The sequence below is a fragment of the Papio anubis genome, unplaced genomic scaffold (assembly GCF_008728515.1).
Source record: "Papio anubis isolate 15944 unplaced genomic scaffold, Panubis1.0 scaffold123, whole genome shotgun sequence".
NCBI classification, from domain to species: domain Eukaryota; kingdom Metazoa; phylum Chordata; class Mammalia; order Primates; family Cercopithecidae; genus Papio; species Papio anubis.
Window position 1 is genome coordinate 3866 of NW_022161170.1, and position 27149 is coordinate 31014.

The 27149-nt window shown below is 38.5% G+C and overlaps 1 protein-coding gene across 1 annotated transcript in view; it reads right to left on the minus strand.

Moving 5' to 3' along the window:
• Positions 1-579: 579 nt before the first annotated feature.
• LOC116272538 (ubiquitin carboxyl-terminal hydrolase MINDY-2-like) overlaps positions 580-27149 on the minus strand; it is a 56607-nt gene continuing 30037 nt past the window's right edge. Inside the window, exons 3-6 of the mRNA XM_031661273.1 lie at positions 26236-26300; positions 18190-18348; positions 11090-11192; positions 580-1008 (exon numbers count right to left, since the gene is read on the minus strand). Of these exons, the coding sequence (XP_031517133.1) occupies positions 860-1008; positions 11090-11192; positions 18190-18348; positions 26236-26300 (476 nt within the window). The 3' untranslated portion in view covers positions 580-859. The remainder of the gene's footprint in view (positions 1009-11089; positions 11193-18189; positions 18349-26235; positions 26301-27149) is intronic.

Consider the following 27149-nt stretch of genomic DNA (forward strand, 5'->3'; position numbering starts at 1 on the left):
GTTATCACCTGAGGTCGGGAGTTCAAGATCAACCTGACCAAAATGGAGAAACCCCGTCTCTACTAAAAACACAAAATTAGCCAGGCATGGTGGCGCATACCTGTAATCCCAGCTACTCAGGAGGCTGAGGCAGGAGAATTGCTTGAACCCAAGGTGCAGGTTGTAGTGAGCCAAAATCACATCATTGTACTCCAGCCTGGGCAACAAGAGTGAAACTCCATCTCAAAAAAGAAAAAAAAGAAAAAAAAAAAAAAAGCCTGGGCATGGTGGCTTACGCCTGTAATCCCAGCACTTTGGGAGGCCAAGGCGAGCGGGTCACCTGAAGTCGGGAGTTCAAGACTAGCCTGACCAACATGGAGAAACCCTGTCTCTACTAAAAATACACAAAAATTAGCGGGGTGTGGTGGTGCATATGCCTGTGATCCCAGCTACTCAGGAAGCTGAGGTAGGAGAATTGCTTGAATCCGAGAGGCAAAGGTTGCGGTGAGCCGAGGTCGCGCCATCACACTCCAGCCTGGGCGACAAGAGCAAAATTCCATCTCAAAAAAAAAAAAAGAAGTCATCCTAGTTCTATCTCTAGGGTTTATCTTTTTTTGATTCTTAGAAAGAAAATAATAAAATACTTATTGCAAAGATCTGTGAAAAAGAAGTGGAGAATTAAAAAACAAAAAGTGATTTGAGGTGACACTTCAATTGTTAATCCATCCCATCCTTATAAAGTACTGTATTTAATAATTACCTTCATAATTTGATGGTTACAAAATATTATGCTAAAATCTTTTATTTATAAGCAGATCAAAAGACATCTCTAAATCAAGCTCTTTTGATTTAGAATCACAATTAAATAGCTATTTCTATATCATACCTTGTATTTGGTCATGGTGCTAAAATGATTATTCCGAAAGAACACACAAAGTTCTCCTTCCTGAACCGTTGAAGTTAGTTCACATAATCCATGGTATGTCAGTTGAGTGGCTGTGTTATTTAGAAACTGCTCAGCTACAAAGCCTATAGAACCAATGCATAATATTAGATAGAATAATTTCAAAATTAAAAAGTTATTCTTTTGCTATTTAAAGTGTGTTCCAAGCATGGAAAAAGGCCAATCATTATAATACTTTCCCTACTACTTTATGATGACTCCAAATTGGACATCTGTGATTTTAATTTTGCTATGAAATATGTGTATACAGAAATTCCTAACCTAAAGAAATAGTTACGTGAAATTCTTTTTTATAAACAAATGAATTTACTTATACCTCACCTACTATTACAAAGGATTTCATGCAGGTTGCAGTAAAAAAGCAGACACAATAAAACTAAAACTCATCAAAGCAAATAAAAAGACAGGTGTCAGGCAATTTTAAAAATGGGTAGGAAAGAAAAATGTCAGTCAACAGCTACCTTCCCAGTAGCAAGGTGTTTTCACATTAAAAGATTTTACAAAAATCGTAGATAATTCTTAAACTTCTCAATTCTTAATTGTACACTTCTCAATTTTTGCTTTAAAACTACAAGTAGGCATAAGGCTGAAGAGAAAGCCGTGGGATAAATGATGTCATTTGTAATGGTTTTTAATGCCATTTTTATTTTAATCTCCTCCAACATATGCCACTCATGTAGCTGTATCAAGTTTGGAAACAGATCTTATGGCTTTTGTTTTTGAAATACAATAAAATATGCAGAAGTGATCTGGGGTATAGTTTAAAACATATATATATACACACACACACACACACACACGCACACAGCTGATCTTCATAAACACAATTGATCCTCATTGCAAGTTCATATCTGCAAGTTCATCTGCTGGCTAAAATTTATTTAGAACCTTCAAATCAACACTTGCAGCATTTTTATGCTTGTTTGTGGACATGTGAAGACCGGTGAAAATTCTGAGTGGCCCAATGTGCACATTCCCAGCTGAGGTCAAACAAGGCAACATTCTGCCTTCTTGCTTCAGCTCTCTCACATACTGTAAACAAGTGTCCCTTTCATAGTCTATTTAGTGCCAAGTTTTTCACATTTTTATGCCTTCTGTTGGTGATTTTGCTGTTTCAAACAGCATCCAAGCATAATGCCAAAGTGCTGGCTAGTATTCAGTAGACAAAGGCTGTGATGTGCCTTACAGAAAAAATACATGTGCTAGGTAAGTTTCGTTCAGGCATGAGTTATACAGGTTGAGAGGCTGAGTATCACTTATCTGAAATGCATGAGACTAGAAGTGTTTTGGGTTTGGATTCTTTTGGATTTTGCAACCTTTGCATTATACTTATCAGCTGAGCATCCCTAATCTGAAAATGAGAAATCTCAAAAGCTCCAATGAGCATTTCCTCTGAGCGTCATGTTGGTGTTTAGATTTTGGAGCATTTTGGATTTTGGATTTTCAGATTAGGCATATTCTATCTGTAGTGCTGTTGGCTGTGAGTTTAACGCTAGTGAATCAACAATATATATTAAATAAGGTGTGTTTAACAGAAACACACATAAAACAAGTTTATGTATTGATCAGTTGATGAAAATGTTGTTACCAAAGGCTCCTTGGTAACTAACTCATATTTATCCTAGGGACAGTAGTTCAGCATTCACTAATTCAGTGTTCACAGCAACTTTATAGAACATAGCTACCATAAATAATGAGAATCAACTGTATACATATTTTTTTAAACTTGTATTTCTCTTCTTCCTTGCGTCCTTCCTTTTGGAGTAAGGAGACATGTCTCAGAAGCAATGGGAGAGGAGGGAAGGGAATGCCCTAAAAAGTTTCATAAGTGATCTGAGAGATATAGATATAAGGACTAAAGATAAATCTGTGGTATGAAAGTAACACTTCAACAATAAATTTAAAATAAAACTTGGTAGGGCCAGAAGCAGATAACATAGGTTTATTCCACTCCCTAGACATCCCTTAGTGTCAAACCATAGTACTTCAAGCTACAAAGTAGTTGTAAAAAGTTACCACACTATAGTTATCACACTACTGCAAGGACTTTGTTATGACAGAAGTACAAAAATTATAAAGAGGTCTATAGTCAAAAGAAATTCATTGAATACTTGCAACTTTTTCGGTTTATACATTTAGATATAAGAGGTTTCTTCACCTGATTACTGCTGTTACTTTGCCAAGTACTAAGTGACCATATACTAATGAATAGCATTTATGATGTACACTAGTAAATAGCATTTACTATTATGTAGCATTTAAAGAGTAGGCATTATGCCTGTGCTGAAAAGTACCACTGCTGTCTGTAATATCTGTATTACTAAATGTTCCCTTCAGAAAGATGTTTTTAAATGCCCCTTCCATACCTTACTCACACAATATCCTCTCTACAGATCCCTCTCAAAAAGATACAGAAATTCAGTAGATATATAGCACATTACTTTCATGTTAGTGTGAAATTCAAAAATTCAACATTAGAAAGGTCTTTCTCTGCTACTTCTTTTTACAGAATAGGACATAGGCTCAGAGAGAATAAGTGACTTGCCCAAGGACATAAAACTAGTTATGGCAAAGTGAAGACTGTAACCTAGGAGAATTATTATGGGTATTAAGTTTTAAAATTTATTGCAGACGAGTATTATAAATGCCACCTGAATTATATCTCTCCCAAAACCATAAAGCATAACTTATTAAGAACTAGAAAAAACAATGTTTCGTAATTCTCCTGTCATCTCTTAAACAGTGGTTTTAGTGGAAAAGGCTAATCTAGTTTTAACTTTTTACAACTATTTAAACAAACTTTGGAAAACAACTCTAAGTGTTACACAGCGGTTTATTTATCTGTAGACTTATCAGAGCATCATTATAACGCTCAAAGAGGTGTTACTGATTCAAATAATCCATGGTTTATTTACAACATTCACATTAAATCTCAATTTTATTGTTAGATATTGTTATTGATGATACTAAAGGTAAAAAAATTCATATAACGATAATAGAGCATTATTCATGAGAATAAATGTAAGCCTGATTTTCCTGAGAAGATTACTATATTTGAAAATATTTCTTATATTCAGAAATTCAAGGCTGGGTGCGGTGGCTCACGCCTGTAATCCCCGCACTTTGGGAGGCTGAGACGGGCGGATCATGAAGTCAGGAAATCGAGACCATCCTGGCTTACACAGGGAAACCCCTTCTCTACTAAAAATACAAAAAAATTAGCTGGGTGTGGTGGCAGGGGCCTGTAGTCCCAGCTACTTGGGAGGCTGAGGCAGGAGAATGGCATGAACCTGGGAGGCGGAGTTTGCAGTGAGCCGAGACTGTACCAGTGCACTCCAGTCTGGGCGACAGAGACTCTATCTTAAAAAAAAAAAAAAAAAAGAAAAAAGAAATTCAATAATAAATTAGTTCATTAAACTGTTTTCCTCTATTACTGGACAGTTATTAGAGAACATGAAAGTAATGAATGCCTTACAGATGGTGAAGTTAGAAAGACAGGTACTATCATTAGGTAAAAAGGAATAGAATGTAGAAATAGGAAGGAAGGAAATTTGATTTATTTAAAAATGTTGCCTAGATGTGGTCCTGTCTGAGATTTGTGTTCAAATTTAAGCTTAGTCAGAACTTAACTTGTCACTGTGACAGCTTTAAACAATCTAATTTTAAAGAATTTAATCTATATTTAAGTTTCAAAGATCAAATACATTAATGTATTTTTTTCTCAAAAGGATGGGCAAAACAATTTTTTTTTTTTTTTTTTGAGACGGAGTCTCACTCTGTCACCCACACTGCAAGCTCCACCTCCCGGGTTCACGCCATTCTCCTGCCTCAGCCTCCCGAGTAGCTGGGACTACAGGCGCCTGCCACCTCGCCCGGCTAAGTTTTTTGTATTTTTAGTAGAGACGGGGTTTCACTGTGTTAGCCAGGATGGTCTCGATCTCCTGACCTCGTGATCCGCCCGTCTCGGCCTCCCAAAGTGCTGGGATTACAGGCTTGAGCCACCGCGCCCGGCCCAAACAATTTATTTTAATGACAAATGCCCAGATTTTACTTGAAAAGATAAAAGCTCATATAATTTTTTTTTTCTTTTTTTTTTTGAGACAGAATCTCACTCTGTTCCCAGGCTGGAGTACAGTGACGCTATCTCGGCTCACTGCACACCTGGCTAATTTTTTGTATTTTTAGTAGAGACAGGGTCTCACCATGTTGGCCAGACTGGTCTCGAACTCCTGACCTCAGGTGATCTACCTACCTTGGCCTCCCAAAGTACTGGGATTACAGGCATGAGCCACCGCGCCCAGTCCACTCATATGATTTGATTCCAGGAGTACAGTAGGGAGCCCAGAACATTTTACTGTGCCAAAAAATAAGTGCTCAAGGAAAGATGAGGAGATACAAAAGAACACAAGACCCAACTTGAGGGCATCCCACTGGCCATATCATATTTAGAACAATTAAAGCATCAAAAAGAATAATGATAATGGATTATAATACACTGAATAAAAAGGAATCCATGAGTTTATATTGATATAATTTTTTTTAATGGGGAAGGAGGAGAAGGAAGAGAAGTGAAAACTGTTCTGTTACAGAAGAATAACAACTAATAAATAGAAGGAATAACAGAAATTATGACCACCACAGTAATAATTGATTCAGGCAAGAATCAATGGATGCCAGATCTACTGGGTGAAAGATTATTAAGGAATAGCATATTCACAGAGTTTAAAGAATAACATCACAGGTGACTTATTAACTACCAAGGGAAAAGGGCATCTTTACAGTATTAAAACCTGGCAGATATTATCTTATATTTGAACATCACCAATAATGAGATAATCAGGCTCATGTGCCCCCGATTTGATGCACTGGGAAAGACATAATCTCACCTATGTAGCATCCCTGCCAAAAATATATAACCTGAATCTACTAATGAGGAAATAATCAGATGAATCCAAATTGAGGAATATTCAATGGAACAACTGGCCTGGACTATTTTAAAAAGTCAATGTCATAAAAGACAAAAAAGGAAAGAAAGGAGGGAGGAAGCAAGGAAGGAAAGGAGGGAGGAAGCAAGGAAGGAAGGAAGGGAGGAAGCAAGAGAGGAAGGAAGGAAGAAGGTTATAGAACTATTCTACATTACAGAAGACTAAAGAGATGTGACAACTAAATGATTCTTAATTGGAGCCTACATTGAAAAAAATTAAAAGCTGTAAGGGGCATTACTGGGAAAATGGGATAATTCTGAATATGAACAATATATTAAATAATATTCTATAAATGCTAAATTGCTTGAGATAATTGTATCGTGATTATATAGGAGAATTTATATAAGAGAATTCCTTGTTCTTAGGAGACAAATGATGAAGCATTTACGGGCAAAGTGCTATATTTGCAATTAATTCTCACAAGATTTAGGGAAAAAAGAGTGTGTGGGGCTAGGTGCAGTGGCTCATGCCTGTAATCCCAGCACTTTGGAAGGCCAAGGCGGGCAGATCACCTGAGGTTGGGAGTTTGAGACCAGCCTGACCAACATGGAGAAACCCCATCTCTATTAAAAATACAAAATTAGCTAGGTGTGGTGGTGCATGCCTGTAATCTCAGCTACTCGGGAGGCTGAGGAAGAAGAATCGCTTGAACCTGGGAGGCAGAGGTTGTGGTGAGCCAAGGTTGCATCATTGCACTCCAGCCTGGGCAATAAGAGCAAAACTCCGTCTCAAAAAAAAAAAAAAAAAAAAAAGATTATGTGTTCGGTGTGTAGGAATACAGAAAAAAAGAAAACATTCAATATATTAACAATTGGTAAATTTAGGTAAAGAGCATATAAATGTTCATTGTGCCATTATAATATTTTTTATGGGTTTGAGATTTTTCAAAATAAAAGTTGAAGAAAGAAAAAGGAAACCAATATTATTTAATAAAAATAATAAGCCAAACTATAATGTTCAGTATTTATGGCACATAATAAAGGCTCAATAAATATTTTAATAAATGAATACATATCCTAGAAATATTTTTATAAGCGTATTTTTGTCCTAGGATCAACTGTTAAAGAAACATTCCTAGGCCGGGTGTGGCAGCTCACACTTGTAATCCCAGCACTTTGGGAGGCGGAGGTGGGCAGATCAGCTGTCAGGAGTTTGAGACCAGCCTGGACAACATGGTGAAACCCTGTCTCATCTAAAAATACAAAAAATTAGCCAGTGTGGTGACGTGAGCCTGTAGTCCCAGCTACTTGGGAGGCTAAGGCAGAACAACTGCTTGAACCCAGGAGGCAGAGGTTGCAGTGAGCCGAGATTGCACCACTGTACTCCAGCCTCCAGCCTGGGCAACTGAGCAAGACTCTGTCTCAAAACAAACAAACAACAACCACACACACAACAAAAAAGAACGATTCCTGAGAGCATCTGGAATTAAATGAATAGCTCTGGTGAAGTCTGGCTGCTGGTACTGTGCTTTTTTTTAAACTTGCTGATTTTTGCTGCCATGAAAAATCAGCATCATCACAACCAGATTCAAAAAGGTATTGTTTCTATTCATCACTATACTGGAAAAGAAGTAGAAAATAAAAAAGGTATCAACACCCAAAAGCACTGTGTTCTACAAATAAGTATTCTACGTAAAGTAAAAGTTCTATACCTTTACTTACAAGGTATTTGCATCAAGAAAAGTGAATGTTATCTAAAACAAGTTGAAAGAACACCTAACTCTATTTGATTATTTGCTAAATAACATTTCTTTTTCCTTAAAAAGGAATTTGAGGGAATATATTTCTTATTCTCCATACCTTGATAGGAAATAAAATGTGTGAATTTTTAAAAAGTTATTACCTGTGATCAAAACTTATTTTTTTTTTTAATAAAGATTAGAAATAAGTCAGCTTTGAGGTATTATACTGATTTAAAGGGAAAGCTACAATTGCAGGCTAAACAGAAAAAGAAAGCAGATTATTTCAACTGAACACCACTCAAGATAATATGATATATGATGGGCTGGCTGAGGTGGCTTATGCCTGTAATCTCAGCACTTTGGGAGGTCGAGGCTGGCAGATCACCTGAGGTCAGGAGTTCGAGACCAGCCTGGCCAACATGGTGAAACCCCATCTCTACTAAAAATACAAAAATTAGTCAGGCACGGTGGCACATGCTTGTAGTCCCAACTACTCGGGAGGCTGAGGCAGGAGAATTGCTTGAATCCAGGAGGCAGAGGTTGCAGTGAGCCGAGATCATGCCACTGCACTCCAGCCTGGGTGACAGAGCGAGATTGTCTCAAAAAAAAAAAAAAAAAAAAGATAATATGATAAAGAAAAATGATGAAGGAAACCTAATTGCTAAAAAGTAAGTAAAAATGTCTATTATGGTCTATTATGGCCTTTTATTTTCCATGATTTCTTAGTGTTTTATACAAGTAACCATTAGTGTTAAGTAATTATTTCAAATGAACTACATATTTGTAGTCACTTATGAACAAATATCTAGTTTAGCTTTTTAATTATGCTGAATGACACATATAATTATTCTTTAATATGGAAATCTGGCATGTAGAATTTCACCACTATGAAATTTATATATCAAGGAAGTAATCAATAAATATACCCAGTAGATATTCCTTAAAAATTCTATACCATTTTAGAGGGTTTCTTTCTTTGCTTTTACCATGATGTTCTTCCTAAATTATCAATAACACATATATTAACTATAGTTTTTCGTTATCCTGAGGAATCAATGTCAGAAAAATAATAATATTTGTGACATCAGGTTAAGGAAAAAGAAGTAATGAAGGGACTGACTTTTTTGTTCATTTTATTAATTATTGTAGTACTAAGTCCCATCCTTACTGTATTTGTAGACATAATTGGGAAAGATGTTAAAAGTGTTCCACATAACTTCATACTCCATAAGTCAGTTTATCCAAGTATTACTTCTTGGCTAGCATTCTGTCTGTTACCACTTTCTGAATCATATTGTTCCTTCAAGTACTACTGAATAGCATACTCTAGTATACTGGACATTACTGAAGAAGGATTCCACAGATAGACATTTTTAAAATAGGAGCTTCTTTTTAGTAATATATCTATGGTAATGAGAGCTTGTATAGGAATGCAAACTTCTAGTGGGTGGAGTTTTTCCCCCCTACAGTCTAGTTCATTGAGAAGGAATTTTGTTAATTGAGATAAAACACTTTTCTAACAGTTTTGTTGCTTCCTTCCCTCCTAAAATTTGAACATTGCTGCCTCATGCTGTAACGAAAGAGTTGTCAGAGAAATCAACGATCAACGACTGTATAATGTTTTTTGCTTTTTGGTTTTTTTTTAAGACAGATTCTATTCTGTTGCCCAGGCTAGAGTGTAGTGGCATGATCTTGGCTCACTGCAGCCTTGACCTCCTGGGTTCAAGTGATCTTTCAGCCTCAGCCTACCAAGTACGTGGAGCTACAGGTGCCTGGCTAATTTTTTATTTTTATTTTTTAGAAATGGGATCTTGCTACAATGCCCAGGCTAGTCTCAAACTCCTGGGCTCAAGCAGTCCTCCTGCCTCAGCCTCCCAAAGTGCTGGGATTACAGGTGTGGGCCACAATGTCCAGCCTGTCCCTGCATCTTTATATGTTTATTGCAAGTAGAAGACTAGCATAAACCTCCCAGCCTGATCAAGACAAAATCCCATCTCTACGAAAAATACAAAATTAGTGCATGCCTGTAATCCCAGCTACTCGGGAGGCTGAGGCAGGAGAATGGCTTGAACCTGGGAGGTAGAGGTTGCAGTGAGCTGAGATCGCACCATTGCACTCCAGCCTGGGCAACAAGAGTGAAACTCCATCTCCAAAAAAAAAAAAAAAAAAGATTAGGATAAACCTTAACTAAAATACTATGTATTTTCTTATTATTTTCCTCTTTTGCAAAAATGTGTTAAACTTCTGGATAATTAAGTAATATAATTAGTTGGGTTCTGATTAATATAGATGGAATTCATGCACATATCTTTTATATGCTCATATGTTCTTGTAGTCGTCAGTTTTAATTCTTAAAAATGTGATTATTGTAATAAACTTTCATTATATCTTATGTAAAATAATTGTGTGTCTGAGACAGACTAAAACTCATGCTCTACTTCTCATGATTTCTCTTTCTTTTTTGTTTACCTTTCATAGAAAGAAGAAGTATAGCCTCAGTATTTGTGTGTATTTTTGAAAGAGTAAAATGGGGACTAAGAAGGTATATCTACATGCTATACCTTTTGATAGCATTCTGTTTCAAATCTCCACTTCTCATCATTGACTGGAACACAGTTGAAAAAATATTAAACTGATTTTGTGATGATGAATTTAGGAATTTCAGTTAGCTAAGGATTAGGAAAACTGATTTTCAGAGGCATATTCTGATCCAGAATGGGGCTTTAATATATTATATTATGCTAAAACGTAAGGCAGTAGTCTACTAAAATAGAGTACTTGAGCACCATAATACTCATCTCAGTCAATTGAAGTATTCAGGATCAATGATAAAGTCCATTCAGTACTCCTAAATAATAAACCTTTTTTAAAAAAGTAATTATCAGTAACCTCTGGGTACATGACTATACCAAAGTTAGCAAGTGATTCCAAAGATTTTTAATAGAATCGAGGCCTGATTTTACAAGTTAAATGAAAAAGAATTCTAGGAAAAACCTTTAATTGGCACCTTTATGAAGGATTACTTCTTTTTTTTTTTTTTTTTTTTTTGATACAGAGTCACTCTGTTGCTCAGGGTGGAGTACAGTGGCGCGATCTTGGCTCACTGCAACCTCCGCCTCCTGGGTTCAAGTGATTCTCCTGCCTCAGCCTTCTGAGTAGCTGGGATTACAGGCATGAGCCACCATGGCCGGCTAATTTTTTGTTGTATTTTTAGCAGACACATGGTTTCACCATGTTGGCCAGGCTGATCATGAATTCCTGTCCTCAGGTGATCCACCTGCCTCGGCCTCTCAAAGCGCTGGGATTCCAGGCGAGAGCCACCATGCCCAGCCTGTGAATGGTTACTTCTTAAAATTCATACAAGTAATATGACATGTGTTTTTTAGAAGTCTTATTTAATAAATTTGAAAGATATTAAATTATTAGAAAAATTATCTTGCCAAGAATTTCAAAAGTCAGGAAACAGCAGCACTCACCCACCTTCACTAACCAGCTCACTATTGTCTGACTGTTTACAAGAGATGATCTTCTCCACTAGTTGGTTGTAGCTGCAGTTACCAACAGCTTTTACGATGTCATCAATCTAGAAAACAAATGACTGTCTCACTAATCATGGTAAGATTAGAAACAAAACAAAAGAGAGCCATATCACTCTTTATAATTTTATTCTAATACTAAATATAAAACTATTATTTAAGAAAAACAAAATCAGCACTAAAATCAACACCCAACAGTTTCCAAGTTTGTTTACAGCTCAGTATGACACATTACGAAAAATACTGCAGTTGTATTATTTTAATTATGCAAAAAAAGATTAAATAGGATTATTACATGCAACTTTATTTCTTAAGGTCATAAACATGTATTTAAGTGATCAAAATAAAACATAAACTATTTCAGGAGAAAAAATAAGAAAATATCCATTTTTTTTCACCCAGCATAAACTACCAAGCAACAGTTTTTTTTTTTTTTTAAAAACTAAAAAACAAATGCTGCATATTTAAAGCAAGGCAACTTTAAATATGTTAATTTATAAGATTAATAAAATTATTACATTTTATTACTTATTTCCTAGAGAAGTATAGTGGAGATGTGAGTAGAGATAACTAACGTTATTTTCCTGAAGAAAAGTATGTTAATCAGGAATGATATCTGCTTCATGATTCTTATTTAATCTTTGTTTTTGGAGGTACAGCAGAAGAGTAAATTTAAACTTTTAAGCTATAGGAAAATAAAACTGGGCTTCTTTACTCTGTCTCCATTACACTTTGCTTTGACTATAGAAGAAAAAGAGGTTTCTACTGTCTAAACAACTTATATAGTTGCCTTTCCATACATAAAAATATATTTATATTTATTTATAAATTATTTACGTGTATTGCTGTATTAACAAGTTATATACCTAATAAATACAAATTTTAGAATTATATAAATAAAAATAAGAGGAACAATGTTTTCTTCCTACATTCAAATGATCACCTTTGAATATCACAGGTCTCAACATATATCTGCACATACTCAGCAGTGGTTTTCAAAGTTGGGGAGCTTATTAAAAAGATGTAAAAGAATTTCAGGCTCAAGTTGCTTCTCAATTGTGTAAGTTTTCATTCCACTGAGCAGGTGATTCCGATGCATAACAAGTTTGAGAACCACCATTCTAGGCTATAATTTATTTTCCTTGTTTATGAAAAAGTCTACAATACTAAAAGACTCTTAACTCATTCAGGCATAGATATCCTAAACATTTTTTTTAGTGGGGGGAATCGAGTCTCATTCTCTTGCCCAGGCTGGAGTGCAGTGGTGTGATCTTGGCTCATTGCAACCTCTACCTCCCAAGTTCAAGTGATTCTCCTGCCTCAGCCTCCCGAGTAGCAGGGATTACAGGTACCCGCCACCACACCTGACTAATTTTTTTGTTTGTTTTTAGATGGAGTCTCGCTCTGTCACCAGGGTGGAGTGTGGTGGGGCAATCTTGGCTCACTGCAACCTCTGCCTCCCAGGTTCAAGCGATTCTCCTGCCTCAGCCTTCCTAGTAGCTGGGACTACAGGCGCCTGGCACCACGCCCAGCTAATTTTTGTATTTTTTAGTAGAGTCGGGGTTTCACAATGTTGGCCAGGATGGTCTTGAACTCCTGACCTCAAGTACTCTGCCTGTCTCAGTCTCCCAAAGTGCTGGGATTACAGGTGTGAGCCAATGTGCCTGGTCCATATCTTAAACATTTCATATTAACTTAAAACACAAAAATGTATTCAATGGTCAATCTTCTGACGCAGAGCCAAACAAATCCTTTTCTTTGCGAGAGGATCCTTGGGATAAGATTCTATGTAGATTGCACAAAAAACATCTATGAGTTCCAGCTTTGATTTATGTAAAATGAGAAGTTAGACCCTTAAGAAACAATTTGAGGGCACAATCTCTTCAGATGTTATTTTCCTCAACACCTTTACTTTATAGTGCTTTTCATTAGTGACTCAATTTCAGTAAGTCTTTTCAAAGAATCTGAATTTTCAATTCTAAGAAATCCACAAAAATACAGCTACAATAAGTTGGCTGTGGTGGCTCACACCATAACGCAAACACTTTAGGAAGCTGAGGCAGGAGGATATCTTAAGGCCAGGAGTTCAAGACCAGTCTGGGCAACACAGCAAAACTCCTGTCTCTAAAAATAAAATAAAATATTTTTTTGAGATTTTTTTCTTACTCTGTCTCCCATGCTGTGTCACCCACAATGGAGTGCAGTGGTGTGATCTGGGTCTCACTGTGTCACTCTCGCTGGAATGCAGTGGTGTGATCACAGCCCACTGCAGCCTCAACCTCCCAGGCTCAAGCAATCCTTCCACCTCAGCCTCCTGCATAGCTGGGACTATAGGCACACGCCACCACACTCAGCTAATTTTGAAATTTTTGGTAGAGACAGTCTCATTATGTTGTCCGGGCTGGCCTCAAACTCCTGGGCTCAAGCAATTCTCCCACCTTGGTCTTTCAAAATGTTGGGATTACAGGCGTTAGCCACCACGCAAGGCCTCTAACAAAACATTTTTTAAAAAATTAGCTGGACATGGTGGTGCACATCGATAGTCCCAGCTATTCAAGAGGCTGAGGCGAGAGGATTGCTTGAGTCCAAGAGTTCAAGGCTGCAATGAGCTATGATCATGCTACTACACATCAATCAGCCTGGGCAATGGGGCAAGACACTGTCTGTAAAACAAAACAAAACCCCCCAAAACCCAACTACAATAATAAACACAAGATCAACAGGCTGGGCATGGTGGCTTATGCCTATAATCCCAGCACTTTGGGAAGCTGAGGCGGGCAGATCACCTGAGGTCGCGAGTTCCAGACCAGCCTGGCCAACAAGATGAACCCTCATCTCTACTAAAAATACAAAAAATTAGCCAGGTGTGGTGGTGGGCACCGGTAAGCCCAGCTACTTGGGAGGCTGAGACAGGAGAATCACTTGAAACCGGGAGGTGGAGGTTGCAGTGAGCCAAGATCACGCCACTGCACTCTAGTCTGGGCAACAAGAACAAAATGCCATCTCAAAAAAAAAAAAAAAAAAAAAAAAGACCAATATACAAGAATCACATATATTTCTCTAGAGTAGCAATAAAAAAGATTTCAAATATTCATAGGCAGAATCCAGAATCTGTACATTAGTGTTTCACTCAAGGCCAGGTGTGGTGGCTCACATCTATAATCCCAACTTTAGGAGGCTAGTGGGGGAGGACTGCTTCAGCCCAGGAATTTGAGACCACCCTGGGCAACATAGCAAGACTTTGTCTTCACAAAAAATAAAAAATCTAGCCAGGCATGGGAGTGTGTGCCTGTAGTCCCAGCTACTCAGGAGGCTGAGACAGGACTGCTTTAGCCCAGTAGTCCCAGGTTGCAGTGAGCTATGATCATGCCACTATACTCTAGCCTGGGTGTCAGAGTAAGATCTTGTCTTTCCCACCCCAGAACTCCATTCATCCAATTTATTTGGATGTCTATTACATACTACTACATACAAGGTGCCATTAGAGAATCTATACACACAACAGTGAGCAAAATAGTTTATGCTTTCATAAAGCTTATATTCTAGAGTAATAATAAACCAAATCAACAAATACATAGTGTAAGGTTGTTGTATATAGTGGTATGCACATGTTTGTTTTCATTGTAGTATAGTATTCCATAGAATATACCATAATGTGGTTATTCATTTGTCTTCTGATGGTTATTCAACTTGTTTTCAGTTTGGGATTATGGCAAATAATACTGCTGTGAAAAACTCTAGGACATTTATCCTGTTCCACTCATCAGGAGTGTATGCCTTGCCAAATTGCTGGGTCTTAAGGAACGCTTAGCATCAACTTTAATGGATAAACTAAACTGGCTTCCAAAGTAAATGGTCAATTTCCATTCTCACCACAAGGAGTGAGACTTCTCTATGCTGCACATCTTTGCCAACATTTAATATTGTCAAATTTTTATTTTTTTATTTTTGTTTTTTGAGACAGAGTCTCACTCTGTCGCCCAAGCTGGAGTGCAGTGGTGCATTCTCAGCTCACTGTAACCTCTGCCTCCTGGGTTCAAGCAATTCTCTCTGCCTCAGCCTCCCGAGTAGCTGGGATTACAGGCACCCGCCATGACGACACCCATCTAATTTTTGTATTTTTAGTAGAGACAGGGTTTCGCCATGTTGGCCAGGCTGGTCTCGAACTCCTGGCCTCAAGTGATTCACCCGCCTCAGCCTTCCAAAGTGCTGGGATTACCGCGTGAGCCACCAGGCCCAGCCTACAGCAGTTTTATCATGATGGCCAGGGACTGGAAAACGCCCAGATGCTCTTTAACAAGTAAAACCACAGTATGTCCACACCATAGAATAGTACTCAGTAATAAAAAGGAACAAACTATTGATAGATGCAACAATCTGGATGATGCTTTGGAGACTTATGATAAATCTGAAATGCCAATCCAAAAAGATTACACACTGTATTATTTTGCTTATATAATATTCTAGAAATAACAAAATTATAGAAATGGAGAAAGATTAGTGGTTGTCAGGGGTTAAGAAGAGGGTAAGGGTGTGAGAGAAGTGGGTGTGGATATAAAAGGGCATCAGGAGGGATTCTTGTGTTAATAGAAATGTTCTGTATCTTGACTTTGTTTACTTATTTATTTATTTTGAGACAGGGTCTCGCTCTTTCTCTCCGGCTGGAACGCAGTGGTGTGATCACAACTCACTGTAGCTTCAACTTCCTAGGCACAAGTGATCCTCCCACCTCAGCTTCCTGAATAGCTGGGACTACAGGCATGTTCCATCATGCCTGGCTAATTTTTGTAGACATAAGGTTTTGCCATGTTACCCAGGCTAGTCTTGAACTCCTGGGCTCAAGTGATCCTCTTGCCTTGGCCTCCCAAAGTTCTAGGATTATAGGCATGAGTCACTGTGTCCAGCCATGTATTTTGACTTTATTAATGTCAATTTCCTAGTTTTGATATTTTACTAAATTTTGCAAAATTACTAAATTTTCCCATTGGGGAAAACTGGGTAAAAGGTATGAGGGATCGTTCTTTATTATTTCTTTTTTTTTTTTTTTTTGAGATGGAGTCTTGCTCTGTTGCCCATGCTAGAGTACAGTGGCACCATCTTGCCTCACTGCAAACTTCGCCTCCTGGGTTCAAGTGATTCTCCTGCCTCAGCCTCCTGAGTAGCTAGGATTACAGGTGCCCGCCACCACACCCGGCTAATTTTTGTATTTTTTTAGTAGACACGGGGTTTCACCATCTCGGCCAGACTGGTCTTGAACTCCTGACCTCATGATCCACCCGCCTCGGCCTCCCAAAGTACTGGGATTACAGGCGTGAGCCACTGCACCCAGCCCATTCTTTATTATTTCTTACACTGGCATGTGAATCTACAATTACTTCAAAACAAAAAGTTTAATTTATAAAAAAGGTAAATTCTCACCTCATACCATAAAACAAAATAAATTTGAAAGGCATTGGCTGGTAGGAGTCCTTTGTCTTTTTCTTTTAAAGTTCACAATTAACCAGTATTATTTTGAAATTTGAATCTTACTTATGTTAAAACATGTAAGTAAGTGAAAATAATATTACAACAGTATAGGAATAGACATAACAGATCAGTGGAAAAGAGAAGACTCTAACCTATAGAAAAATTTAGTATGTGATAGTAGAATTATTTTTTCCTTTCATCCTTCCAATTGACTCTCCATTTCTTCTCTATTCGGGAGACTAACCTCTATGGACTGCAGCAACTGGAATTCTTACTTTCTAGTTATCAGCTGAATTTGGCCACTGGGAGCTACTGGAGGAAATCAGAAAGTGGCAGTCAGAGAATGTTTTACCTATGCTCTTTCCCTGCCGGGCCATAGCTTGGTGGTAGTATTCCGCTCCTGCAGGTCACATCTCCTGGTCAGGAGCTCTGTGCTTTACTAATCAATCTTGCTGTGTTCTGCTAAGTATTCCCTCTCCTTGTCTCTTCCGAGTTAGGAGTGGCAATCATTTTCTGCTGTTGCTAGGTCTAAGATGCTTCACCAACCTTTGCTTTTCCCCTTAACTTTGTCCACACCTTTGTAAATAGTCTCTTCATTAAACTTCTGACAGTTATCCTTAAGTGTGTCATCTACTTCCTGCCAGGACCCTGATACCCTTGACAAGAGGCAAAATCTGGATTGCTAGAATGGATAGATGGCAGTGCCTTTTTAAAATAAATGTTTAGGTAATACAAAATCTCTTTTCAAAGCTATGCAATAAAGAATATGGTTTTGCCCAAAGAGAGGTTTGACCTTTGTCCCGGCTCCTATGAAATAACTTCTAAATCTTGGCAATTCCGTACCAACAGGACTGACTGTGTTATTTATCGTGGGCTCCTTGGGCCACACCTGCAGTTTATACTAATGATGGATCCCTTGAACCACATGGTGTCAGCTCAGCTTCCAGGGAGGAAAGGGTAGGAGTCTGGGTTCAATTACATGGGCAATAAATTAAATCATACCTACATAATGAAATCTCAATAAAAAATCTGAACACTGAAGGTTGGGTGAACTTCCAGGATTGGCAGCACTCCATGCATATTGTCATACATCAATTCCAGGACGGTATGATGTCCTGAGGATCCAAGGGGAAGCTTCACAGTTGGAACCCTCCGAGATTCTGCCATATATCTCTCTTTCCTTGGCTAATTTTAACCTGTACCTTTGCCCTGTAATAAACTGTAATGGTGAGTATAATAGGTTTCAGGGAGTCCTGTCAGTCACTCTGGTGAATTACTGAACCTGAGGGTAGTTTTGGGAAACCTCTGAACTTGTGATTGGTGTGAGAAGTAAGGGTGGTCTTCTATGAGCTCTTCCCTCTAACCTTGTAGTTGGGCCCTAGCTCCTTGCAGTTGGGGTCAGAGGTCTTGGGCAGACTTAGTAGTCTGGAGGACTGCGCTCTTAACCTCATAGTTTGGCTAACTCCAGGCAAAAGTGCAAAAAAAGTAAGTAACAAAAAATATAAATTGAGATTAATTTTCCAAATTAATACATTTTTCCTGCATTTGTGTTTATATAATTTAAATTCTTTGACTTACCTGAGGGTCTACTAACCACCCATGGTACAAAGGAATATCAAGAAGATCAAATACTATGCATTCTGGTGTATATTCAAACACTCGAACACCAGTGAATCTTACATTTACATCCAGGCCTGTCTGTAGTTTGTGCAGAATTGCCATGGCATCACTCATATTCTGAAAATAGAAAAGGGGAAAGTTCTAATTCAGAAACATCAAAACACGAACAAAAAAGATATTCAAGTACAAGCACATTTACTTTTAATTTTCCATTTTATCCAATAAATTCAATTCAACATATTTTTATTATTGAGTATCTACTATGTGTCAGGCACTAATTGGAGTTTGAAAGATGTAACAATGAATAAAACAGACACTGAGGTGGGCGGATCACTTGAGGTCAGGAGTTTGAGACCAGCCTGGCCCACAGGGTGAAACCCTGTCACTAAAAATACAAAAATTAGCTGGGCGTGGAGGCATGCACCTGTAGTCCCAGCTACTTGGGAGGCTGAGGTGGGAGGATCACTTGAACCCAGGAGGTGGAGGTTGCAGTGAGCCGAGATTGTGCCACTGCATTCCAGCCTGGGCAACTGAGCAAGACTCAGTCTCAAAAAAACAAAACAAAACAAGACAAAGTTCATGCTCTTATGCAACTAATATTCTATTGAGAGAGATAAACATGTATATATATAAAACAATGTCAAGTATTAGTAAGAAAAACTGAGCAAGAAGAGGTTGTAGAAAGTAGGAGAAATGAAGGACCTATGTTAGACCAGAAAGTCTAAAGTCAAATGTTTTTAAAGTCAAAGAGGAAGGCCTCTTCTACTGTTGAATCTAAAATAATTGAAAGTAGGATCTTGAAGAGATACTTGTACACCCATGCTCATTGCAACATTATTCGTAATTCTTTATCTATTCTTAGTTACAACTGACAAATGAATACAGAAAATGAGGTATATACATACAATGGAATATTATTCAGCCTTAAAAAAAGAAGGAAATCCTGTCCTATGCTACAACCTGGATGAACCTTGAGGACATCTTGTTGAGTGAAATAAGCCAGTCACAAAAGTAAAAATACTGTATGATTCTACTTACATGAGATATTTAGAGTCATCAAAACCATAAAAACAGAAAGTAGAATGGTTGTTTCCAGGGGAATGGAGCAAGTGGGAAAGGGGAGTTGTTTGATGGATATAGGGTCTCACTTTGCTGCTCAGGCTAGAGTGTAGTGGTGTGATCATGGCTCACCACAGCCTCAAACTCCTGGGCTCAGGTGATCCTCCCGCCTCAGCCTCCCATGTAGCTGGGGCTACAGGTACATGCTACCATGCCCAGCTAATGTTTTTGATATTTTGTAGAGATGGGCTCTTACTATGTTAACCACGCTGGTCTTGAATTTCTTAGCTCAAGTGATTCTCCACCTCATGCTCTCAAAGTAGTGGGATTACAGACACAAGACACCATGCCTGGCAAGTTTCAGTTTTAAAGATGAAAAAGTGGCCGGGTGTGGTGGCTCACACCTGTAATCCCAGCACTTTGGGAGGCTGAGGCGGGTGGATCACGAGGTCAGGAGATCGAGACCATCCTGGCTAACACGGTGAAACCTCGTCTCTACTAAAAATACAAAAAATTAGCTGGGCATGGTAGGAGGAAACTGTAGTCCCAGCTACTTAGGAGGCTGAGGCAGGAGAATGGTGTGAACCCGGCAGGCGGAGCTTAGAGTGAGCCAAGATTGCCCCACTGCACCTCCAGCCTGGGCGACAGAGCAAGACTCCGCCTCAAAAAAAAAAAAAAAAAAAAAAAAAAAAAAAGGATATATTTTATACTGTGTGGTTTCTAACACAATTAAAAAAAACAGAAATGAGCTATCAAGCCATGAAAAGACACAGAGAAAACTTAAATGCATATTAGTAAAAAAACAAGCTAATCTGAAAAGGCTACATACTGTGTAATTCCAAATGACATTCTGGAAAGGGCAAGACTAGAGACAGTAAAAAAGATCGGTGGTTGCCAAGGATTAAGTGAAGGGAGGAGTGAACAGGCAGAGTACAGAGAATTTTTAGGACAGTGAGACTATTCTGTATGATACTGTAATGATTGATACGCATCATTATACATTTTTCAAAATCCAGAGAATATACAAAACCAAGAAAGAGTAAATTATAGACTCTTGGTGATAATAATGTGTCACTGCAGGTTTATCAATAATAAATGAACCACTCTGGTGCAGGATGTTGATAGTGGGGGAAGCTGTGTGTGTGGAGTTAGGAGGAACAGTATAGAAATTCTCAGTACTTTCCATACTCAATTTTACAGTGAATGCACTGAAAAGGAAGGAAGGATGGAAGGAAGGGAGGGAGGGAGGGAGAGAGAGAGGAAGGGAGGGAGGGAGGGGAGTGGGGAATGTAAATGGGAGAGGAAAGAAGGAGAGGGAGGTGAGGGAGACAGGCCTCTTTGAAAATGACACTAGAATAGAGACCACAGTGAGCACTGACTCTTAGGAAGCTCTGGGCAAAGAGCATTCCAGACAAAGTAGACACCAGTGCAAAAACAAGTTTATTACTGTGTCCGTGGAACAGCATGGGGCCCAGTGTGGCTGAGACAAAATAAAAATGAAAAATTGTAGGAGATGAAGTCTAAGAGACAGGCAGAGGCTGGATCACAAAGACTTGTTTGTCAAATTAAGGAGTCATTCTGTCCACATCAGTTTTCTCAATAAATGTAGTCATATACATCTGGAATAAAGACTATTTTTAAATGCTTTTCTAAGCATGTTAACACATTAAATATGGACATATGTATAGAAAGTACACTTGAAAGAATAAAGAAAAATCGATACATAAAATTTAACACTTTTACTGAATCCTTACTGCTAATGAGACACTGTACAAGATACTAAAGACACAGAATATGAACAGTAGACTACAGTCTATAGAGGGGTTTGATAATAAAAAGGGTGAAAATGAAGGAAATCTTCTTATATTAAAACTAGGGATTCTCTTTCAAATTTGAAAAAGACAAATTTAGGTTACAAAAACGAAGTTCTGTTTTATGAAATAATTCACAAAATTCCATTCTAACAGACTGTACAGACTATAAACAGGAATCATTCAAATGTTTTAAATTCATGAATGATGCATTTATAATAGGATAACATTGTTATACTGCAGTCTTTTACCTTTGTCAGTTTCATCTCTTCCTACTATGTATGTTTCCCCCAAACAATGTATTTTCTCTACCTTCCCAAAAATTGAACCCTTAAAAACAATCAGCTTACATTTTTTCCCTTAAGTGTTTTCGAACTTTTCTTAAATCTACAGCAATGATGAATCTGAAAAAATACTAACAATAGCAATCTAAGAATTATAGTTTTACAATCACCAGATTTTCCTCTATTTTTGTAAATTTTTGGTTGTCAACCACCCAACTTCCTTCAGGGGCAATATGATTTCCAATGGCTCTGGGTTCAGGCTTATTCCTTCATATATTTGCTACAATTATTCCCCCTTATTTAGTATTAAAACAACTGAGTTAACACCATTTGATATCTTCATAAAGATTACTAAAACTGATGAAAGAGGCCAGTCACAGTGGCTCATGCCTGTAATCCCAGCACTTTGGGAGGCTGAGGTGAGCAGATCACTTGAGCCCAGGAGTTTGAGGCTGCAGTGAGCCACGACAGCACCACAGCAATCCAGACCATGTGACAGAGTGACAGACCTCGCCTCAAAAAAAAAAAAGGCTGGCACGGTGGCTCACTCCTGCAATCCCAGTCAGGCAGATCACTTGAGGCCAGGAGTTCGAGACCAGTCAGGCCAACATGGTGAAATGCCATCTCTACTAAAAACAAAAAAATTAGCCAGGAGACATGTCTGTAATCCCAGCTAATTGGGAGGCTGAGGCATGAGAATCCCTTAAACCTTAAAGGCAGAAGTTGTACTGAGCTGAGATCGTGCCACTGCATTCCAGCCTGTACAACAGAGGGAGACTGTCTTTGTTTTTTTGAGATGGAGTCTCGCTCTGTTGCCCAGGCTGGAGTGCAGTGGCGTGATCTTGGCTCACTGCAACCTCCACCTCCTGGGTTCAAGGGTTTCTTCTGTCTCAGCTTCTCAAGTAGCTGGGACCACAGGCGCATGCCACCACGTCCAGCTAACTTTTTGTATTTTTAGTAAAGATGAGGTTTCACCGTGTTATCCAGGATGGTCTCGATCTCCAGACCTTGTGATCCCCCCGCCTCAGCCTCCCAAAGTGCTGGGATTACAGGCGTGTGCCACCGCGCCCGGCCGAGACTCTGTCTTAATAAAAAACAACAACTGATAAATTAAACAAACTTATTTTAAAAGGGTTTTAAACTCTTGGGTAAGTATTTTACCACTTTGTTCCTAATTCCAAATTATACTTAATATTATAAAATACAAATGTGAGCTATGGTTGCTTGTCTTACAAGAAGGGAGTACTACTGGAAACTTTAAGGCAGTGGTTAAACTGTTTCTTAGAACTCTTTTCAAACGAACTTTTAACATGGTCAAATATTTTAAATTTATTTATTTATCTTTATTTTTTTATTTTTTTTGAGGCAGAGTTTCACTCTTGTTGCCCAGGCTGGAGTGCAATGGCACGATCTTGGCTCACCACAACCTCTGCCTCCTAGGTTCAAGCAATTCTCCTGCCTCAGCCTCCCTAGTAGCTGGGATTATAAGCATGTGCCACCAGACCCAGCTAATTTTGTATTTTTAGTAGAGACGGGGTTTCTCCATGTTGGTCAGGCTGGTCTCGAACTCCCGACCTCAGGTGATCCACCCGCCTCAGCCTCCCAAAGTGCTGGGATTACAGGCATGAGCCACTGCGCCCGGCCTAAATTTAAATACAAAATATATTTTAAGAATATATTTGCACTCATTAAAAATTTGTTATGAACACACACACATCATGTTTTCTTGTACTGTCAGTATATTATTAGACAAAACTGGAAAAAATAGGCTCTTTGCTTACATTACAACTTCTGGTAAAGAGTTTTAATTGGGAATATTGCAGCTCTGTGTTGGTCTTTCTAAAATTAGATTTGAAGAGGTCTGCTCAAGTAAAATTATACAAAAAAGAACACTATTACATCACACTTGTGGAACATTACACATTAGCTCAGACTGAGCCCAGCCATATAAGCTTGACATACACTATTTTCAAAACTAACAGTAATGTAATTATAACACCTTAGAGTTTCAGTGTTTATTTTAAAAGCAGGGTACTTTTTGCCTGATATGTTTATGAGAAATGCAAGCAGTTGTTAGATATTCTTTGTTTCAACTTTGAGCCAATATTTCCAATCTCTCTTTAAGATTCCTGATCAGTGTAATGGGAATGTATTCTAAGACTGCAAGATGGACTTAAACCAAATGCTGATAATATTTGCAAGCATTTTTATTTTTCTTTCTTTCTTAATTTTTTGATATGCAGTCTTCCTATATCACACCCAGACTGGTCTTGAACTCTTAGGCTCAAGTAATGCTCCTCCCTTAGTCTCCTGAGTACCTGGAATTACAGCTGCGAACCACTGTGACTGGCTGCAAACAGTTTTCTTTTCTTTCCTTTTTTTTTTTTTTTTTTGTAACAGGGTCTCACTCTGTTGTCCAGGCTGGAATGTAGTGGTGTGATCTTGGCTCACAGCAACCTCTGCCTCCTGGGCTCAAGCGATCCTCTGACCTCAGCCTCCCACGTAGCTGGGACTATGGGCGTGTGCCACAATGCCCAGCCAGTGTTTTGTATTTTTTGTAGAGATAAGGTTTTGCCATGTTGCCCAGGCTGGTCTCACTCTTGGACTCAAGTGATCCGCCTGCCTTGGCCTCCCAAAGTGCTGGGATTACAGGCATGAGCTACCATGCCTGGTGCCTGCAAACACGAAAATTAGGATTTTCTCATTTCAATCAAGATTTTCTCAGGATTAGGCAACGAAAGTAAGATGAATTTGGAGGTTGATATCAGACTGCAACTATCATCCACAGTCCCTAATTTTAACTTTTTAATCAAAATAGCTTCATGATTTCAGTAAGAAATGATATAAATTTCATAAATACATGATATAAATTGAACCACTTTATACTTATCATGTACTGGTTTTATATACTAGAAGGTGGATAAGATTTCATTTGAAAAGAGGTTTCTATTGCTAAAAATGTTTAAATATCACTGTTTTAAGGTACAAATTCCCCTGATAAAATTTAAATGACTTAGAATACAAATTTGGCTTTAGCTGTAGATTTCCTTTCTTCTCCTTCTCCTTATTTTTTTTTTTTTGAAAAGGAGTCTCACTCTGTTGCCCAGGCTAGAGTGCAGTGGTGTGATCTCGGCTCACTGCAAGCTCTGCCTCCCGGGTTCACGCCATTCTCCTGCCTCAACCTCCCGAGCAGCTAGGACTACAGGCACCTGCCACCATGCCCGGCTAATTTTTTGTATTTTTTTTTTAGTAGAGATGGGGTTTCACCATGTTAGCCAGGATGGTCTCGATCTCCTGACCTTGAGATCTGCCTGCCTTGGCCTACCAAAGTGCTGGGATTATAGGCGTGAGCCACCGCCCCCGGCCTCTTATTATTATTTTTTTGAGGCAGAATCTCCCTCTGCTGCCCAGGATGGAGTGCAGTGATGCAATCTCGGCTCACTGCAACCTCTGCCTCCCTGGTTCAAGCATTTCTCATGCCTCAACCTCCTGAGTAGCCGGGACTACAGGTATGCGCCGTTACGCCCAGCCAATTTTTGTATTTTTAGTAGAGATGGGGTTTTGCCATGTTGGACAGCTGGTCTCGAACACTTGAGAGTGACCCACCCACCTTGGCCTCCCAAAGTGCTGGGATTACAGAGCCACAGCATCTGGCCTAGATTTCGTATCTTATGATATGATGCAACGTAAGTTGTTGATTATTCTTTTTTTTTTTTTTTTTTTTAATGAGACAGAGTCTTGCTCTGTCACCAGGCTGGAGTATAGTGGCGGGATTCCAGCTCGCTACAACCTCCTCCTTCTGATTCAAGTGATTCTGCGGCCTCAGCCTCACAAGTAGCTGGGACTACAGGCGTGCACCACCCTGCCCAGCTAATTTTTTTTGTATTTTTAGTAGAGATGGGGTTTCAACATGTTGGCAAGGATGGTCTCCATCTTCTGACCTTGTGAACTGCCCACCTGGGCCTCCCAAAGTGCTGGGATTACAGGTGTGAGCCACCACGCCCAGCCAACTTGTTGATTTTTCAAATTCTATAGGACTAGATTATCTGAACATTAAATTCAAGAAATTTTGCAAGACTGAAATGAGTTATGCTTTCTTTTTGCAAATTTGATACTGGTGAAAGTATGTTAAAAAGGTTGCTTTGAAAGTAAATGTGAAGGTTCCAACAATGTCTCTTTCTTCCCTGGCTAATACTTCCTTCCACTCTAAGAAGCCAATTCCTTCTTGTCTTTGCCAAGTAAAGGAAGAATACTGACGAAAATAAAACTCCGCTTGCTTTTTTCCAGCACCAATAATTTTGAACCTAGTGATACCTCCTACAATGCAGAACAGGATCTCTAAAGAACATGTCAAGGAATGTGGATACTGAAACTATCAAATAGCAAAACTTGTCCTAATGACATTCCATATACATCATTTGTTCAACTTTCTCCTGAACATAACTTAATTACAAAATATAAATAAAACTAGGAAAGATACATCAATGACAAATTCACCTGGAAGTCAGTTTTTCAAGAAAAACATTAGGTTTGATCCATCATGGAATGAGAAAAAAAAAGGAAAAATACTGAGGAAAAAAATGAGAAGAAAAAGGAAAAAAAAAAAAGAGAAAAAAAGGAAAAAATCTGGCTGTGAGCTAAAAATGGATTTTATATTTTTAAAGAGGTATAAAAAAAGAAAACAAAGAATATGTAATAGAGACTGACCACATGTGGCCTGCAAAGTCTAAAGTGTTTACTATCTAATCCTTTATAGAAAAATGCTGCCAGCTACTAATAGAGACCAATGTATATATTTAAACTTTAAAATTATATACTTTATATACTTTAACAAAAATTGTGTTTATTACCTGTTCATAATTTAAACGTTGAATTTCTGAAATTTCTTTTGGCTTTGCATCAAGCATGTAATCTCCTGTAAAAAAAAGAATTGTAAAATGGCCTTTTAAAAACTTTTTTTTTCTGATTACAAAAGTAATAGATCTTATAAATGTTAAAACACTGTAGTTATAGCTAACATATAAAGTTGACTCACCAATCCTACCCAGAGAGAATCAATGTTAACTTTTCCTATCACCTCAAATATTTTTTCAATGTATATACTATAGTGCTTTTGAACTTTTTACTTCCATTTTATAATATATTTCAGCAGCATTCCCCGTTACTATGTATAAAGGTCCGAAAGGTTGTACCAAATTTCATGGCTGTGAACAATATAACTATTTCTTTTTTTTTTTTTTTTTTTTGAGACGGAGTCTGGGTCTGTCACCCAGGCTGGAGTGCTGTGGCCGATCTCAGCTCACTGCAAGCTCCGCCTCCCGGGTTCACGTCATTCTCCTGCCTCAGCTTCCCGAGTAGCTGGGACTACAGGCGCCCGCAACCTCGCCCGGCTAGTTTTTTGTATTTTTTAGTAGAGACGGGGTTTCACTGTGTTAGCCAGGATGGTCTCGATCTCCTGACCTCGTGATCCGCCCGTCTCGGCCTCCCAAAGTGCTGGGATTACAGGCTTGAGCCACCGCGCCCGGCCCCAATATAACTATTTCTGATTACCTCACCAACAATGGGTATTATCAGTCTTCTAAATGTTTGCAACCCTGAGAAGTAAAAAAAAAAAAAATTTAGCATCTGGCCGGTTTGGGTGGCTCATGCCTGTAATCCCAGCACTTTGGGAGGCTGAGGTGGGTGGATCACCTGAGGTCAGGAGTTCAGCCTGGCCAACATGGTGAAACCCCAACTCTACTAAAAATACAAAAATTAGCTGGGC